The sequence below is a fragment of the Rhinoraja longicauda genome, chromosome 1 (assembly GCF_053455715.1).
Source record: "Rhinoraja longicauda isolate Sanriku21f chromosome 1, sRhiLon1.1, whole genome shotgun sequence".
Classification (NCBI taxonomy): domain Eukaryota; kingdom Metazoa; phylum Chordata; class Chondrichthyes; order Rajiformes; family Arhynchobatidae; genus Rhinoraja; species Rhinoraja longicauda.
This window is the reverse complement of record NC_135953.1, coordinates 92,698,127-92,717,183: the sequence shown is the minus strand read 5'-3', so window position 1 is coordinate 92,717,183 and position 19,057 is coordinate 92,698,127. Positions and strand designations below refer to the sequence as shown.

The window sequence follows — 19,057 nt, the reverse complement described above, 5'->3', positions numbered from 1 at the left end:
ATGAGATTGGTTGGGATAATGGTATTGAAAGCGGAGCTGTAGTCTACGAATAGGAGTCTGATGTAGGTGTCCTTCTTATCCAGGTATTCCAGGATGAGTGTCGGGCCAGGGCAATGGTATCAGCCGTGGACCTGTTGTGGCAGTAGGAGAATTGCAATGAATCACGGTTGCTTGGTAGGCAGTTAATGTGTGCCATAACCAGCTTCTTAAAGCACATCATGATTATGGATGCCAAGGCCACTGGATGATAGTCATTAAGGTATGAGATGGGGGCAGCACTGGCACAGCGGCAGAGTTGCTGTCTTGTAGCGCAAGAGACCCGGTATCGATCCTAACCAAGGGTGCTGTCTATACGGAGTTCATATGTTCTACCTGTGACCGCATAGGATTTTCCCGGATGCTCCGATTACCTCCCACACTCCAAGACGTACAGGTTTGTAAGCTAATTGGCTTCAGTAAAAAGTGTAAATTATCTCTAGTGTGATCACTGGTTGGAGTGGAGTCAGTGGGTTGAAGGGCCTGTTTCCACGCTGTATCTGTAAACGAAACTAAATCTTGCTTCTCTTTGGCACTGGGATGAAAGTAGTCTTCTTGAAGCAGGTGGGCACCTGGGAATGGAGTAGGGAAAGATTAATGATGTACGTGAACACTACTGCTAGTTGGTCCGTTCAGTTCCTAAGGATGCAGCCAAGGACAAAATGCATAAATGATGCAAGTCATTATTAATGTGCAATTTGTTGCAACGGAGAGACAATCTCAAGAAATATAAATTCCCAGTTGCTTGATTATCTATCCCATTCTGTCTAGGTTCATGAAGTGACATCATACCTTCATCTCGCCCCTCAAACTTCACAAACTTGCTGTATTTGTGCCTTTATTGCCCAGTAGGCATGAAATAAGTCTGGCAATGAATGGCCTGATAATTCCAAATCAATCTCTCAGTCAGAAAGTGAACAAAAAAATGGAAGTTTGTACTTTAGTTAGTGAAATTTGTTGCAGACTTTAAACATTTACTCTCTGTCATTTTTCTCCATTGATCCAGTTTTTCTATCTTTCTACTTTTCGCTGTGTTGCTCACAATAACATTGTATTCTGTGTGATGTATTCTGAATTTTTGTTGTCCTCCATTTAGTTTCAATGTCTTTAAATCTCATTGTTTAAGCTGCATATTGTTGGTGTTTTTTTCAACAAAGCCCCATGTCCTCTTCTCAAGCAGACCCTTTGGGGTAAGGATGACCTGCTTGTACTCCAGTTTTGTAGGTTCTGCGATGATGGATGAGCCTAATAAGGAGCTTACAGATTTCGTCATGCTGCGATAAAATGTGTTTGATGGGGTAGGCATAGGGGAGCTTATGAAACGATGTTCTCCCAAAGAAGTTTATACTTTAATTTTGTACACTCTTGTCATGTGGATTCAATGTTTTCCGTGGCATCCTGAATGTCACTTTGCTACTTTGAGCAGGATTGAGTTTTGTCCATGTTAGAGACTCTGAGCAGGTCAGGCAGCATATGTGACAAAAGGGTCACAAAGTCTCTGCGTCACAACCTGAAAGGTTTGCTCTATATTCATTTTCAAAGACAGCTCGTCCGCTGAACATTTCCAGTATTTCCTGTTGGGTTTTTTTCAAATTTCCTGCAATAATTTTTTTTTTAAATGTCATAGTGTAACTTTCTTTGCTTTACAACTTACTTTGAGATTGGGGCAAAATATACTGGGATGGTGTAAAGGAGCTGATGAACAATTATGCAATAAGAGGGTCATCCTGTTAATTTGCTGTCACCCAGAATTATTTTACATATGTAGCTGGGCATCAATATGGTAAGACTTGAAGTTTTTGATTCAAAAGTGTCTAATTGCAGAACAATTCCATTAAAGTTAACTCATTGAATATTGCTTGGTAATAATGAATGGGTTATCTATTCTGACAGGTTGCATTTTATAGGTACCTAAATCACATACATAACAGTACATGATCACAAGTTATCAACAAAACGAGCATGCTGCTGTTGGCACAAGAAAGAGCGGTAGATTATTTTCAAACTGTCCTGAAGATGTATGAGGCTAAACATTATTCTGGTCTCTGTTATGAATATTGTAATAGCATTAATGAATCTTTCTTCACTTTGATTCCAAAATCATAAATCTTTTCATTTTCAATATTTCTACAATTTCACAAAGTTATGATCTGAAGAAACATTCCTAATGTGGTTAAAATATGCAGGGATGAATGAAACTCTCAACACATCACAATCTGATAAATATTACCTTCTCAAAAATGTTTTTATTGGAATGGAAAGAAAAAAAGAATTTTTCAAATTTGGTTACAATTACATGCAAAGGAATAACATGCATTTTCAATGTATTAATAAAGCTTTCTTTCAAAAGGTTCTACTTGATCTTGCAACTCTGATATTTGAAGAGCAACATTCCTTGGAAGTAATTTTGAAGAAGATTGCAGGAACTATCCTGTCATTCATGCAAGCTCAGAGCTGTACCATCTTCATTGTGGATGACAACTCCTCTGTAAGCATCATAGAAGAGCTTATAATAAAAACCTTGCATTGTTTCTTCCTTGTTAAGGGAGGGCAAGAATAGAATTCTTCAGCTGATGAATTCTCACAATGTTTACCAGAATGGCCTCTAAACTCACTATAACATAGATGCATTCTCTTGATCTTGTATAATGGAACATGAACATGGTGAACATGTTTAGGGGCAAAATATTTCAACAAAGTCAGGTTGAGTTTGGTTTACATATGTTGCTTATATCAGTCTCATGAGTTTACACCATGAGGTTGCAGGTACCCATTCCTTTTATCCAGAGATAGAAACATAGAAACATAGAAAATAGGTGCAGGAGTAGGCCATTCGGCCCTTCGAGCCTGCACCGCCATTCAATATGATCATGGCTGTTCATCCAGCTCAGTAACCTGTACCTGCCTTCTCTCCATACCACCTGATCCCTTTAGCCACAAGGGCCACATCTAACTCCCTCTTAAATATAGCCAATGAACTGGCCTCAACTACCTTCTGTGGCAGAGAATTCCACAGAATTCCACAGAATTCAACAGATGGTGCATGTCCCTCTGAGTTACTCCAGCATTTTGGGTCTATCTTCACTTTAAACCTATGTCCTCTAGGATATCCTTTATGAAAAGTTCCACATAGTAACATGCCAAATATGTAATATCTGACATTTTTTCAGGCTTTGGTTTTGCTTGTTTTACTGCATATCAAATCGAGGAAGTCTAATAGTCTGAGAGAACAGAAAATTCTCTACTAGGCATCCAGTGACATATATAATTATCTCTTGGTAGAAATGCCACAGAACTGTTGTAATTTTGGCCTCTCATTTCATTTCCTTGCAAAAAACTCTGTTCACCCTGTTCCATATTCTTTCTCATTCAATGAGAGAAGTACGCTGCCTCTGTTCCTAATGCCACGAGCATGACATTTCTCTGCTGTGAATTCATAGATCTATGAAAAGTAAAATGAAGCTGCTTAAGTAATAATATTCATAAACTAGTCCTGTTGTCTGTGAGGGCAGGTGTTCAACCCTCTAAGCAGGCTGACAAATGAGAGCATTCTCAATAGAACAATTATAAGACAAAGAATTGATTTTACTCTGTCACAGAAAAAAAGACATTAGACCATCAAAATAAAATAATTAGATTAAAATTGTTAGTAGTAACTCTATCCATGTCAGATCCATTACAGTTTTATTCTTCTAAATTGGTTTAGTTATTTTCATTAGTCTGTTTGATTAATTGATTACAGGATATCAGGTTATTGCCATGTCAACAAAACCACGCCTAACAAAGAAAATTAGTTTTTAATATTCTTTAAATAACAGGAAGCATGGGTCTGAGCAAGTTTTTTCTTGATGTATTAAGACTGTAGGGAAAGGTTTGGCAAGTCAATGTTTTACTTTTTTTTAAACCTTTATTACAGTGTTTTAAAATTCCCTTAAATCAGGACACAGCTCCCAGAGCTGGTCGGGTCTCAGTGATTGGAGTGTGGATGCCATCATCCCTGTGATGGCTGCAATCTTAGCAGAATTAATTTCTTTGCAACATTAAAGATATTCTCTGTGATTTTAATTGCATTTTCAGGATTCATTTTCCAGTGTCTTTCACATGAATTCGGCGGAGCTAGGAGATCCAGCAGAGTTCCAGAGGAGGTAAAACATTACATCGTTAATCATCTTTCCTTGAAGCACAGAAACTGGGTTAGAGATTATGAAATTTGCTTCAGCAATAAACGGCAGCGCAGCTTTTATCCAATCACCCAAGCTGCATTTAAACCATAAATTTAATTTATTTTTACTCTATAAAGACCCTGGGGAAATTCATTCGTGGAAGTAATAAGAACATTTTGTAACTTGATCAAATAAATCCCAGTGCCTGAGATAGACTCTTGCCGTATTTTGAAACAAATATAAGAAATAATCATCTATCTATCTATATACTACTAAAACTCAGATCTTGTAGCGTTGTTTGTATATATATTCCACTGATGTCGGCTGAATACGGCAATTCCGGCAAAACGGTGAACCGTAGCGCCACGATTTTTGTACCGCCTTAATCACCATGCGGTTCGCTGCTGGAAAATGATATTTTTATTTAATTCGGACGCATATTTTTTAAGTTACAGAGGTCTAAAAGTGCTGCCCCCCCTGATTTATCGAAGTTTTGACAGAAGGGGGGCGCTGCGGTCCGGCAGTGCTCAGTACGCATGCGCGGAATCTCCTCACTCTGTACTCAGCACGCATGCGCGGCATCTCCTCACTCGCACCAAAACAATGGACGCCGTTAGCGGCGCCAGCCCGCGATCACCGGCTCACCTCTCCTCTCTCCCCTTGCTTCTCTCCTCTCTCCCACACCCGGGAGAACATCTCCCCGCTATCCCCCCCCCCCCCCCCCCCCCCCCCCCCCCGGGCCTTTGAATGATGAGATCTCCCGAAGCCCCCCCCCCACCGGACTTTTCACAGATCCGATCACCCGCACCCCCCCCCCCCCGGGCCTTTAACTGATGCTAAGAGTGTGTCTGGGGGAGAGAGAATGGGGGGTGTGGGGACGGGCCCAACGGGCCCGCATAGAACGGGCACACTTGTTCTAGTTGTCTCTCAAATTAATCTTTGCAAAATATATATACACGTATATTTCGTCCACCCCGACAGCATCTTTTTTTCCTTCCATTTTCTTAGGTAAACAAATAAATTGGATATTCAAAAACTTTTAACTGTAATTCTAAGCAATTAAAATATAACTGAACCAGTGAAAGGTAAATGTAATAACTGTTCAGATATGTTAAATCTTACATGTATACTGAAGAATGTTAAATTTACACAAAAAAAAGATTAGCGAGAAGCAAAATCAAGAAACATAAATTGGGTCAGAAGATAATGGCGTGGTGTGGGTTGATATTATTACGGATCCAGGATGAACTTTAAGGTAGTGAGATTCTCCCTTTCCTTTTTTATGTTATTCAAAAATAAACAGGAATTTGCATGAATCCACTCTGGATTAATGCAGAATTTGAAGCAAAATTATCACCAGCATGTAAAGAACATTGGGTTCAAGTGTACTGATCTTCAGATTGTACAGAGCGGGTCAGTTTGTTGCTGACTTGGGCGTCTGTATGTTGCAGTGTGGAATTTGGATAAGTGCTGCAGATCAGATACCAGAGACATCCACTCCCACCACTGAGTCCAGGGGTTGAGCACACAAGCATTCTGAGCTGATAGGCCAGATGCACTTTGCCCCTGTCGCTCAGCTTTACTCCAGCAATAGCTGCCGTATTTAGTGGAACTCTATTCATTTAAATGAGCGTTTGACGACACTTCACCGGTGTTTAGAAGAATGAGGGGGGACCTCATTGAAACGTACAGAATAGTGAAATGCTTGGATAGAGTGGATGTGGAGAGCATGTTTCCACTATTAGGAAAGTCTAGGACTCGGTCACAGCCTCAGAATTAAAGGACGTTCTTTTAGGAAGGAGATGAGGAGGAATTTCTTTAGCCAGAGGGTGGTGAATTTGTGGAATTCATTGCCACAGAAGGCTGTGGAGGCAAAGTCAGTGTATATAATTAAGGCAGTGATAGATAGGTTCTTGATTAGTATGGGTGTCAGCGGTTGTGGGGAGAAGGCAGGTGAATGGGGTTATGAATGAGAGACAGATCAGCCATGATTGAATGGTGGAGTAGACTTGTTGGGCTGAATGGTCTAATTCTACTCCTATCCCTTGTAACCTTATGAACGTGACAGATTTATTTGAAAAGGTGCAGGTTCCTTAATTCACCTTAATATTTCTAGTTAACTAATCACCCTCAAAGTCATATTGAAGTTAGTTTCTTCATTTTATTTAACTTACATTTTCAGTTTCATATGATCAGTTGTAAGCTGTCTCTCATCAGCAGACATGTCCATATGGAAAATTGAAACGTCCGGATGGAAAATTGAACCTTCAGGGCCAAATACAATGAAGTGCGGCCAAGGGAAATGCACAGGATTGCAACTGCTGGCAGGCTAGGAGCACAGACCAATCCATCATAAACTGCTACACATTTCCTTCTACAGTTAGCGGCAGCAAATTCTAGATTACTGCATTTTAACTGCATCTTGTGCAAATGCCAGATTTTACTATTCATTTTATCCTCTAAATTAGTTACATAATTACTTTACCTCATTTTTTTTTGGTAATTTCTTCACCCTTTTCCACTTTTAGCTGTGTGAGAAATGCATTGCATGAGAATTTGCCTCAATCTTACTTTTTATTAATCCTGCTCTAGTTATATTTTCAACATGAGTTATCTTTGAGCATACGGGTGAAATTAGTAGAGCTGCTGCCTTTCAACTCCAGTAACCCAGGTTCAATACTGACTTCCAGTGATGAGTTTGCATTGTTCTTCATGTGACTGTGAGTTTCCTCCAGTTTTTTCCCACATCATCAGAATTATGTGTTAATAGGTTAACTAGCCATTGCAATGTGCCCCTGGTGTGTGGTAGAAGCTGAGCAGAGTTGAGGGAAGCGTGGAAAGGATAAAATAAGATGTGTGATAGTCAGCTTGTGCTCAGTGGATAGTAGGGCCCGTTTCCATGTGACATGACGATGACATTTTCTTAGACAATAGACAATAGACAATAGGTGCAGGAGGAGGCCATTCGGCCCTTCAAGCCAGCACCGCCATTCAATGTGATCATGGCTGATCATTCTCAATCAGTACCCCGTTCGTGCCTTCTCCCAATACCCCCTGACTCCGCTATTCTTAAGATCTCTATCTAGCTCTCTCTTGAATGCATTCAGAGAATTGGCCTCCACTGCCTTCTGAGGCAGAGAATTCCACAGATTCACAACTCTCTGACTGAAAAGGTTTTTCCTCATCTCAGTTCTAAATGGCCTACCCCTTATTCTTAAACTGTGGCCCCTTGTTCTGGACTCCCCCAACATTGGGAACATGTTTCCTGCCTCTAACATGTCCAACCCCTTAATAATCTTATACGTTTCGATAGGATCTCCTCTCACCCTTCTAAATTCCAGTGTATACAAGCCTAGTCGATCCAGTCTTTCAACATACGACAATCCCGCCATTCCGGGAATTAACCTAGTAAATCTACGCTGCATGCCCTCAATAGCAAGAATATCCTTCCTCAAATTTGGAGACCAAAACTGCACACAGTACTCCAGGTGCAGTCTCACTAGGGCCCTGTACAACTGCCGAAGGACCTCTTTGCTCCTATCCTCAACTCCTCTTGTTATGAGGCCAACATTCCATTGGCTTTCTTCACTGCCTGCTGTACCTGCATGCTTCCTTTCAGTGACTGATGCACTAGGACACCCAGATCTCGTTGTACGTCCCCTTTTCCTAACTTGACACCATTCAGATAATACTCTGCCTTCCTATTCTTACCACCAAAGTGGATAACCTCACACTTATCCACATTAAACTGCATCTGCCATGCATCCGCCCACTCACACAACCTGTCCAAGTCACCCTGCAACCTCATAGCATCTTCCTCACAGTTCACACTACCACCCAGCTTTGTATCATCTGCAAATTTGCTAATGGTACTTTTAATCCCTTCATCCAAGTCATTAATGTATATTGTAAATAGCTGCGGTCCCAGCACCGAGTCTTGCGGTACCCCACTAGTTACTGCCTGCCATTCTGAAAGGGACCCATTTATCCCCACTCTTTGCTTTCTGTCTGTCAACCAATTTTCTATCCATGTCAGTACCCTACCCCCAATACCATGTGCTCTAATTTTGCCCACTAATCTCCTATGTGGAACCTTGTCGAAGGCTTTCTGAAAGTCAAGGTACACCACATCCATCGGCTCTCCCCTGTCAATTTTCCTAGTTACATCCTCAAAGAATTCCAGAAGATTAGTCAAGCATGATTTCCCCTTCGTAAATCCATGCTGACTCGGAACGATCCTGTTACTACTATCCAAATGCTCCGCAATTTCGTCTTTTATAATTGACTCCAGCATCTTCCCCACCACTGATGTAAGACTAACTGGTCTATAATTTCCCGTTTTCTCTCTCCCTCCTTTCTTAAAAAGTGGGACAACATTAGTTACCCTCCAATCCACAGGAACTGATCCTGAATCTATAGAACATTGGAAAATGATCACCAATGCATCCACAATTTCTAGCGCCACCTCCTTAAGTACTCTGTGATGCAGACCATCAGGCCCTGGGGATTTATCAGCCTTCAGTCCCATCAGTCTACCCAACACCATTTCCTGCGTAATGTGGATTTCCTGCAGTTCCTCCGTCACCCTAGGATCTCTTGCCACTAGAACATCTGGGAGATTCCTTAGTGAAGACAGATCCAAACTACTGGTTCAACTCGTCTGTCATTTCCTTGTTCCCCATAATAAATTCCCCTGCTTCTGTCTTCAAGGGACCCACATTTGCCTTGACTATTTTTTTCCTCTTTACATACCTAAAAAAGCTTTTACTATCCTCCTTTATATTATTGGCTAGTTTACCCTCGTACCTCATCTTTTCTCCCCGTATTGCCTTCTTAGTCATCTTTTGTTGCTCTTTAAAAGAGCCCCAATCCTCTGGCTTCCCACTCTTCTTTGCTGTGTTGTACTGCTTCTCTTTTATTTTTATACTGTCCTTGACTTCCCTTGTCAGCCACGGGTGCCTCTTACTCCCCTTAGAATCTTTCCTCCTCTTTGGGATAAATTGATCCTGCAACTTCTGCATTATTCCCAGGAATACCTGCCATTGCTGTTCCACTGTCGTCAGGAGAACCAGAACAAAATTCCTGCCTTCTGCTCTGTCCCAAACAAATTCAACTCTTTTCTTACATTGGAAGTTAGCAGCTAGGATTGATGTCCAACTAAATCTTTGCTACCAAGATGCATCAGACAACTGCCAAACCAGATTTCACTAGTACCATAGTAAGTCACACACTATTGCATAGAAGATCAAAGTTTACAGCTGCCCTGGTTGAGATATAGGAATGGAGGGCGGCTAATGTTGTGCCTCTATTTAAGAAGGGCTGCAAGGAAAATCCTGGGAACTATAGACCAGTGAGCCTAACATCTCTGGTAGGCAAGTTACTGGAGAGTTTTATGAGGGATAAGATATGCATGCATTTGGATAAACGGGCTGATTAGGGATAGTCAACATGGTTTTGAAAGTGGGAGATCGTGTCTCACAAATTTGATTTGAGTTTATTGAAGATATAACCCAAAAAGGTTGATGAGGGCAGAGTCACAGATTTTTTCCATATGGACTTCAGCAAAGCACTTGATGAGGTTCCACAAGTTAGGTTGCTCTGGAAGGTTAGATTGCATGGGATCCAGGGAGAGCTAATCGAATGGGTAGAAGATTTGCCATAGAAGGAAGCAGAGGGTGATGTGGAAGGTTGTTTTTCAGACTGGAGGCCTGTGACAAGTGATGTGCCTCATGGATCAGTGCTAGGCCCATTGCTGTTTGTGGTTTTTATCAATGATTTGGATGAGAATGTACAAGGAGTGATTAGTAACTTTGCAGATGACACCAAAGTGAGTGGTATCGTAGATAGCAAAGGTGGTTATCAAAAATTACAGTAGGATCTTGATCAGTTATGCAAGTGGGCTGAGGAATGGCTAATGGAGTTTAATGCAGATAAGTGCGAGGTGATGCATTTTGGGAACTCAAACCAGGGCAGGACCTTTACAGTGAATGGCAGGGCTCAGGGCAGTATTGTGGAGCAGAGGGGTTTAGGAGTGAAGGTACACAGTTCGTCAACAGGTAGACAGGGTGGTCACGAAAGCTTTTGGTGCATTTGGCATCATCACTCAGACTATGGAGTAAAGAAGATGGGATGCTTTGCTTCAGTTGTACATTGGCAAGGCCACTTTTGGAGTATTGTGTTCAGTTTTGGTCACCCTGCTATAGGAAAATTGTAGCGTGCAGAGAAGATTTACAAGCTTGTTGCTAGGCTGGAGGGCTTTAAGAGATGTTTAGACAGGAACATGGTTGGGAATGGTTTAGAGGGATAGGGGGCAAACACAGGACTAGGTGGGACTAGTGTAGAAGGGGCTTCTTCATTGCTATATACGTTGGGCTAAAGGCCCTGTTTCTGTGTGTTATGACTCTATGGCTCTATGACTAAACAATAGACAATAGACAATAGACAATAGGTGCAGGAGTAGGCCATTCGGCCCTTCGAGCCAGCACCACCATTCAATGTGATCATGGCTGATCATTCTCAATCAGTACCCGTTCCTGCTTTCTCCCCATACCCCTTGACTCCGCTTCCCTTAAGAGCTCTATCTAGCTCTCTCTTGAATGTATTCAGAGAATTGGCCTCCACTGCCCTCTGAGGCAGAGAATTCCACAGATTCACAACTCTCTGACTGAAAAAGTTTTTCCTCATCTCTGTTCTAAATGGACTACCCCTTATTCTTAAACTGTGGCCCCTGGTTCTGGACTCCCCCAACATTGGGAACATGTTTCCTGCTATATATAAACTGCAAATTAGGTGAATTTTCTGTTTATGGCAAAAACCATACCAATATATTTTGAATTCTGACATCAACTTGTATTGCAATAACTTTATTAAATAATAAATTCCTTTCACAATAATTTTGCAGAAACCTATCTACACAAAGTTTTCACCATCTCTCATTTCCACGAATGATTCTTATCTACATTTTGACAGGTTCCATTATAATATACAAATATAGTATAAATATAAAGATAGAGTAAGTTATTTTAAAAGAGAGACTGAATCTCATCAACCAATCCCGGTCATAACATTCCCCACCTCTAACTACACTTTATCCACTTTTAATTTGTTGTCTGAAAGAGGGTAAGATTGTATTTGTTACACTGAGCATTTATTTAATGCCATATACTGAATTAGCTGTGGCCTTGTCAAAGTTACACCAATGCCAACTTGTTCCATGCTTGTCTTATTGCTACAGTTTTGGTTCATTATGAACACTGTTTCATTATGAGTGCAGTTTAACTTCCTTTTAGTAGAAGTTCCCCACACTTTTTACTCTCTTGTTCTAAAGCTCTAGTTTTCATTAATTGAGGTACCCTGTGCTCTTCCTTTCCGTATGGTTTATATTTTGAGGTTGTTTTATTTCTGTATTTTCATCACAAATCCCATCCTTTTTTCCAAACTATGTCTTTCATTAGAGTTTAATTGCTTAATAATCTGAGTTCTAAGAAACTAACATCAGAAAAGATTGATATTAAAATAAATGATTATTTTGATGGATCCCAGACGATCATCACATAAACCAATCTCCCTTTCATTGATTCCATTTATACCCCGTGCTGCCTCGGCAAGGCCAGCAGCATAATTAAGGACAAGTCGCACGCTGGCCACTCCATCTTCTCCCCTCTCCCATCAGGCAAAGGGTATAGAAGTGTGAAAACGCACACCTCCAGATTCAGGGACAGGTTCTTCCCAACTGTTAATCAGGTGACTGAATCATTCTACCACATCCAGAGAGCAGTCCTGAACCACCTCACTGGTGACCCTCGGACTATCCTTGTTCGGACTTTGTTGGCTTTACCTTACACTAAATGTTATACCCTTATCATACATCCAGGCACAGTAAATGGCTCGATTGTAATCATGTGTTGTCTTTCCGCTGACTGATTAGCACGCAACAAAAGCTTTTCACTGTACCCTGGTATACGTGTCTATAAACTAAACTGAACTGAACTGATTAAAAATGATGCAAATTGTGTCAAAAATCCTAAAGTACTATCCAGGGAAAGAAACGGACAATAATACCTCCTGCCAACTCATTTTGCAGATGAATTTGCAAATGTTTACACTCCCCTGCTGGATTTGAGGAGGAGCCTGATGGACAAGTATAGTTGAGCCATTAGAGCTGATCAGCTTTGTGGAAGGTTGAGATGTCCACCTGAATTCAGGAAACTGAAACTTCCATATGGTTGAAAAAGATTATGGTTTAAAATATTCATCATTTTATCTGAGTGTGTACACTTATTTGAAAAGGCCTGTTTAAAAACTACTTGCAATACTTTAGGTAATCCAGCATAAATCCAACAGTAAATTGGATTTAGATTTACTAAATGGACGTAGAAATCATAAATGGTGGCTTAATCTTACTGACCAAACATTCTGGAAGGAAGCAGAGAGAGAAAGCTCTGTTTAAATAAAAATATATTTATCTGGGAAGGATGGGCAGAACACTTGTTAACTACTGAGCCTGCTAACATAAATGTATTTGTTTTTAGCAGGAACTATGATGTAAACAAAATCAACTATATGTTTGCAAAGTATGCAAAAAACACCATGGAAACATTGAATATTACAGATCTTTGCAAGGACACGAGGTTCATGTGGACAGTAAGTGAATATTTGAAATCCTCGACAAATTTATGCAGATTTAGTCCTAGGATCATATAATTTAATTACATTTGGAATATTCCTGGTAGCTTTTAACCCTCTTTTTATTTGCTTGATAGAATGAAAATGCAGAAAATACAAACAAGCAAATAAAAAGCTTGCTCTGCACCCCAATTAAAAATGGAAAGAAGAATAAAGTTATAGGTACTGGAGCTTCTCTGAACATTTTAATGTGCATTTTTGTTGCTTGTGTGTGTGGGGTTTTATGTACATTTTCATTCATTCTATCAGCAATCCTTAAATAATTCATTTCCTACATTCAAAGATGTGTGGTTTGTGAGAGAAATATTGGATTCTTGGTTCTCTGCCGTCTTATGTACCAATTTCACTGGGGTGCGTTAATTATTGAAAAAGCTTGTTTAACTGCTGTGACAAAAAAAACAAGTTTACACTGAAAATTGGAAAATCAGACACTATAAAACCTTTAAATTAATTGAGATTTCCTTGTCTGCAGGAGGTTCTTACATTCTGTCAACCCAATCTGTGTTCTTAGTACTGCTATTATTGAACTGGAAATTATTGAAAAAAACAAACTTAATTAATTTATTGCTTTACTTTCAAATAACCATGCTTCTCTTAGAATTACATACATTGTACTTCTTTGGAATAAATAATTAAATTACAAAAATATCTAGAAAAATTATAAATGCACAGTTATCATATTGATGGAGCTCAAATTATGATCTGTATATAATTTCAAGAGGAGAACTTTATTTTAGTCAAGGTTGTTCCTATGTTAAATTATTATATAGATAGGTGGATCGATGGACAGGGATATATATGTATAACTATGAATGTGTGTAAAATAATTTAGATGCATATAGGTGGGCAGATCTGGAGAGATGGATCAAAGAAGGATCAATCAAGATGAGTGGATGTCGATGAACTGATGGGTTGAATTAATGTGTAGAAATGTGGATAGATACGCATGAATGCAAATGAATGGATGTGGATGGATGGATATTGATAATGGATCTAACAGATGGATATAGTTGGATTAGATTAACTGGATTTAGTTGGGTAGACATGGATGGAATTTGATGTGTCGATATTGATATACTAATGATGATACATGAATACTGACACGTGTTGATACATGGACATAATTTGGTGAATATTGATGGACTGATAAAGATGAATGATAGAGAAGGATGGATATTATGCATGTTTATTAATGTGAAGATTTAAATGGACAGCTTGATAAACTGCGATAGAAGATTGACATTTAAGCATGTAAATTGATGGATTTAGGTTGTCGGATACTGATGGATAGGTTTAGATATGTTGAAAAAGATGGGAGGACATTGACAAATGGATTGATTATTTATTTTAAGTTCCTCATGTGCATTGAACCTGTATTTGTAACCAAGTGTGCCAAGTCATATGTAACTACCAACCAGGCAGCAATCCAAATACTGTGCATGGAAGAACAAGAATTTATCTATGTAATAGAAAACATAATGGAGGTGTTCTTCAGATGGACCTTGTGTACATTCCTGCTAGTCTAGATAAACCTTTACCAAGTCCTTAAATGACAATATTTTTAGAAAAATTGAGTAATGGTAGTGAGGGATCCAGGTAAAATGTAATTAATTTACATTTTTTTAAATTAATAGAGTTGATCTAAATAATTTAATTGTTTTAAGTAATTTAAATGGGGAATTGACAGAATTTCTCCATACAAAATGACACATCACGTGGCAATTTCAACATGTATATTATCATGACAAATAGAAAGAACTTATTGCAACTGACATATGAACATTCTTGCCCCTGGGCCATGTCTACTTTTTCATCCTTTTTCAACAAATAATATAGCAAGAACTAGAAGACATCAGTGGGAATGACCTAAACTCTACTGTATTTTCAGGTTTGACACATTGTTGATGGCCTCTTTTTTTCCCCTTCATTGTTTGCAGGCCAGTGAAATTAACATTTAAATTAAAATATGCATAAATCCCCATTTTATATACTTCAACACTTTGTACTGATGTAATCAAGCTATGACATCTTCCATTCTTTTATCATTCAAATTCCCCCTGCTTTTTTTACATGCTTCACCCTGGATAGACAGGTTTAGTAATATGACATTTATTTTGACATCTGAAACACCGCCTTTACAGTGAAGGCAACTGACTAATCTGGTCTTACCAATACGTTTCAGCCTGGGCCCAAATTTGTTTTTGTAATTTTGGAGTGAACTAACAATCTTTAATTTTGGGCTGCACAACCGCAATTGCTTGTGGTGAATGGCAATATCTAGCATTCTTTGATTTCATTTCCATTGACGCGGCACTTTGAATGTCCGGTTTTACATACTCAACAATTTTGACTGATCAGCCAATCCACACATAAATGGAATGCAATTCTGCACTTCAAGGCTAAATTAGTTAAGGAGGCAATATACCCACTAATTGTCTCACTTGTCCTTGTCTCAAATTGCAGCTTTCGGCTATTTAAAGAACTTCAGATAAAAGAAAAATTATATCATGGGTCCCAGTGATATCAGTAAATGGGTTGTGGGAGAATGTCAGCAGTGAGGTTTAGGGATGGTGACAGAAATTGGGAATTGGATTGATATATATGGAAAGATTCTACATAGAATCGTTAGGAAAGGTTAGGTGCAGTCCAAATGTGGAAACAAAAAATTGTACATGCTGGTTAATACACAAAAGGGGGACAAAATACAGCAGGTCAGGCAGCATTAAAGATACACACAAAAAGCTGGAGTAACTCAGCGGATCAGACAGCATCTCTGGAGAAAGGAAATAGGTGAGATGCTTCTTCAGACAACATGGTCTCCAGAGATGCTGCCTGACCTGCACTTTGTGTCCTTTTTAGGTATAGTTCAGTAGTTAACAGCAAGAAAGGACACGCTGAAATAAATGCTGAATGTAGCTCATGTGCAAAATCCATCACTTTTTCACAAATAAGTTGTTTTAAATAAACACGTGTTTTAAAAACAATAAAATTGTTATCATTTAGCTAACCATTGTTCATAAGTTGAAATAATTCATCCTTTAAGAAATTGCTGATTAAAATATCGTAGAGCATGTGGCTCGTCTTAATTATTTTGATGAAATAATTATAATTTCATAATTTTTACACCCAAGTCTAAATGATTTACTCATACTGTATTCTGACATGTGTCCTGCGGGAATACATTTTCAGTGCATGCCTCTACCTATCTCTTCTCAGCATCCCATAAGTAAAATCTTTGCTGTCGCATTTTTTGTGTGACTTCCATGTCATGTACATCTTGATTTGTTGATTCATATTTGATGTTAACCATGACTGTATGGGTTTTGTTAAAATTATTCTGATTTATTTGATGATATATTATAGTTTCCTCATTAATATGACATATTATTTAAAAACTGTAAATGACCATTTAAAATAAACCGAAATCTAGAATGGCATAGAATTTCATCAATGGAATCCATGGAAATATTTTGTTCAAAAATATTGATCAAGGACCTGATAATATCCTGCAATCTTGAATAAGCTTGGCATTAGAATATTTTACAAAGGCTTACTATCTCCACCCTCCAAAAATCTTTCAAACCAGGTAGGTGATATCAAATAATTGCTGTTATGCCATTCTAAAGTTGAATAATATATATAGTCCTTAAAATTGCTACATCAATTTGAATCGGTATCAGTGCATAGTAATTTGTGCATATGTGAGCATTCCAGTCTCGGCACATTGAAATCGCATGGGTAAAAATGGATTCTTAAGTATAAATCAGAATCACATATAATGAAGTGCTGTTTAACAAACTGGTTTCAAAACTGAGGATTTTTGATGCCAATAAAGACAAAAATCTTTCATTCCCTCTACGATCCTGAGATATGGATGATACAATAAGCAATGGGTTTAATTAAACGCAGCAAACTCTGGCAATTAACCAGCAACAGACCAAGATTGGGACAAGGCTATCACAACTCGGCATCACTCAGAACCAGGGAAATGTCCAAAGGTACCATAGTTATTTGCCATTGTTCCAAAGTTAAGATACATAATACTTGCAAAGGCATTATTGGGATAACTAGTGTAATTATTTGCATATGGAAATAAGAACAATCAATGTCTATGCAGTTGAGAGCTCAATGGAGCCAGACTTCATACATTAATCTCAGCTGATCAATATTACCAGAAATCCTGGGATCAGCTTCAGTTATAATGTATGCTTGATATATAGCTTTAAATATCTGGAAACTCAAAGAAGAAAACAGAAAGCCAAGTGTTGCCAAACCTTGCATAATTTCAAGGCCCACTGCACTGAAATGGACACAGTCCTTTCCAAATGTAAACTCAGGCTAAGGAAGATTTGATCCTGTTTGCTTTCAAGCAGGCAAAATGAGATAAAATGATTCCTATTGTAAAATTGAAGATCACATCTCAGATTGTAAAATGACACAACAAGAGACAACCACAGAAGTGGTCAAAGTGCAAGCATGAAGAGGCACAATTCTCATGTATAATTTTCAATTATGCATTGGTGCCTTATAGAATAGAACATGAAACAGTACAGCGCAAGAACATGCTCTTCGGCCCTCAATGTGTGCCAAACATGATGCCAAGCTAAACTAACTTCCTCTGCCTGCATGTGATCCATAACCCTCCAATCTCTGAATATCCTCGTGCCTATCTAAAAGAATATCAATGCTACTATCGTATCTGCTTCCACCAACTAACCTGGCAGTGCATTCCATGCACCGACCAATCTCTGTAAAAGACCTCTTGCTCCACACATCTTCTTTAAACTTTCCCCCTCTGACCTATTCTCTGACATTTCCATCTTGGGGAAAAAAAAATTCTCATCATCTACCCTATCTATGCCTCTCGTAATGTTATAATTTTTTTAATCATACCTCCATTCAACCTTCAACACTCCAGAGAAAACAATGTAAATTTGTCCAACCTCTACTATCTGCTAATACCCTCTCATCAGGTAACATTCTGGTAAACCTATTCGGCATACTCTCCAAAACCTGTACATCCCTCCTGTAATGGGGTGAACAGAACACACAATAAACTTATATTGTTTATTGGAGCCATCGCCTCTACTCCAGCCCCCCCACGGGCCTCCATCAGCTTCACTGCTGACTCTCACCTCTCCACCGCCCACAAGCGGGCCGGAGCCATCGCCTCTACCCCAGCCCCCCACGGGCCTCCACCAGCTACAACGCCGACCCTCACCTTTCCACCGCCTCACCTGAGTTCCAGGCTCAGCATCAGACCTACAACCTTGACGACAGCACGTGGCCTGACTCTGCTGGGTCCTACTGTTCCCCCATTCCTAGAGGGAACCTCAATAGTGATGGGTCTTCCCTTTCCCTCTCTTTTAACCAGGTTATATTGACCACACCTAGCCCAAACAATAGTCCTCACTCCCCTCCCCACCATCCCCCCACCAGATTTTGCTTGGACTTTTGTCCACTCCCCGCCCCGGCCCTCCTCTGACCCCAACCCCCACCCTTGTCGTGTCTTCACCATCCTCCCTGATATCCACCTTTCTGATACCGAACGGTCTGTCCTCAACAGAGGCCTCACCTTCGTTCCCCTCCGCCTCCACCTCAACGAGTCCTGGGTCCACCACAACTTGGAGCTTTTCTTCCGTCACCTCCGCCTCCGTGCCTTTTTTTTATGGGAAGGAGTCCTCACGACCCAGTGATGACTCCTTCTCCCGTCTCCACCAGTCCCCCTCCTCTTGCACCCCCCAGAACGGCCTTCTACCCTCTCTAGACCTCTTTATTTCTAACTGCCGGCGTGACATCAACCGTCTCACCTTTTCCACTCCCCTTACCTACTCCAACCTCACGCCCTCTGAATGTACTGCCCTCCGCTCACTCTGCAGCAACCATGACATTATAATCAAACCCGCTGACAAGGGAGGTGCCGTAGTAGTCTGGCGCACTGACCTCCACCGGGCTGAGGTCAGGCTATCGCTCCCAGACACCTCCTCCTACTTATCCTTGGACCATGATCCCACAGATGAGCACCAGGCCTCATTCTCAAACACCATTTCTGATTTCATCACTTCTGGCTGTCTGCTTTCCACAGCCTCCGACCTTATCATTCCCCAGCCATGCACAGCTCGTTTTTACTTTTACCCCAAAATCCACAAACATAACTGCCCTGGCAGACCCAT

General features: G+C 40.0%; 1 protein-coding gene across 4 annotated transcripts in view; it reads left to right on the top strand.

Annotated features, from left to right (window-relative positions):
* Positions 1 to 19,057, top strand: part of pde5ab (phosphodiesterase 5A, cGMP-specific, b) — a 92,073-nt gene that overhangs the window by 29,694 nt on the left and 43,322 nt on the right. For 3 of the 4 annotated variants that reach the window (XM_078402389.1, XM_078402381.1, XM_078402398.1), the window contains exons 6-9: positions 2,387 to 2,524; positions 4,114 to 4,181; positions 12,731 to 12,842; positions 12,962 to 13,046. In XM_078402389.1, coding sequence (XP_078258515.1) covers positions 2,387 to 2,524; positions 4,114 to 4,181; positions 12,731 to 12,842; positions 12,962 to 13,046 — 403 coding nt within the window. The remainder of the gene's footprint in view (positions 1 to 2,386; positions 2,525 to 4,113; positions 4,182 to 12,730; positions 12,843 to 12,961; positions 13,047 to 19,057) is intronic. The other variant, XM_078402406.1, reaches the window with a different exon arrangement.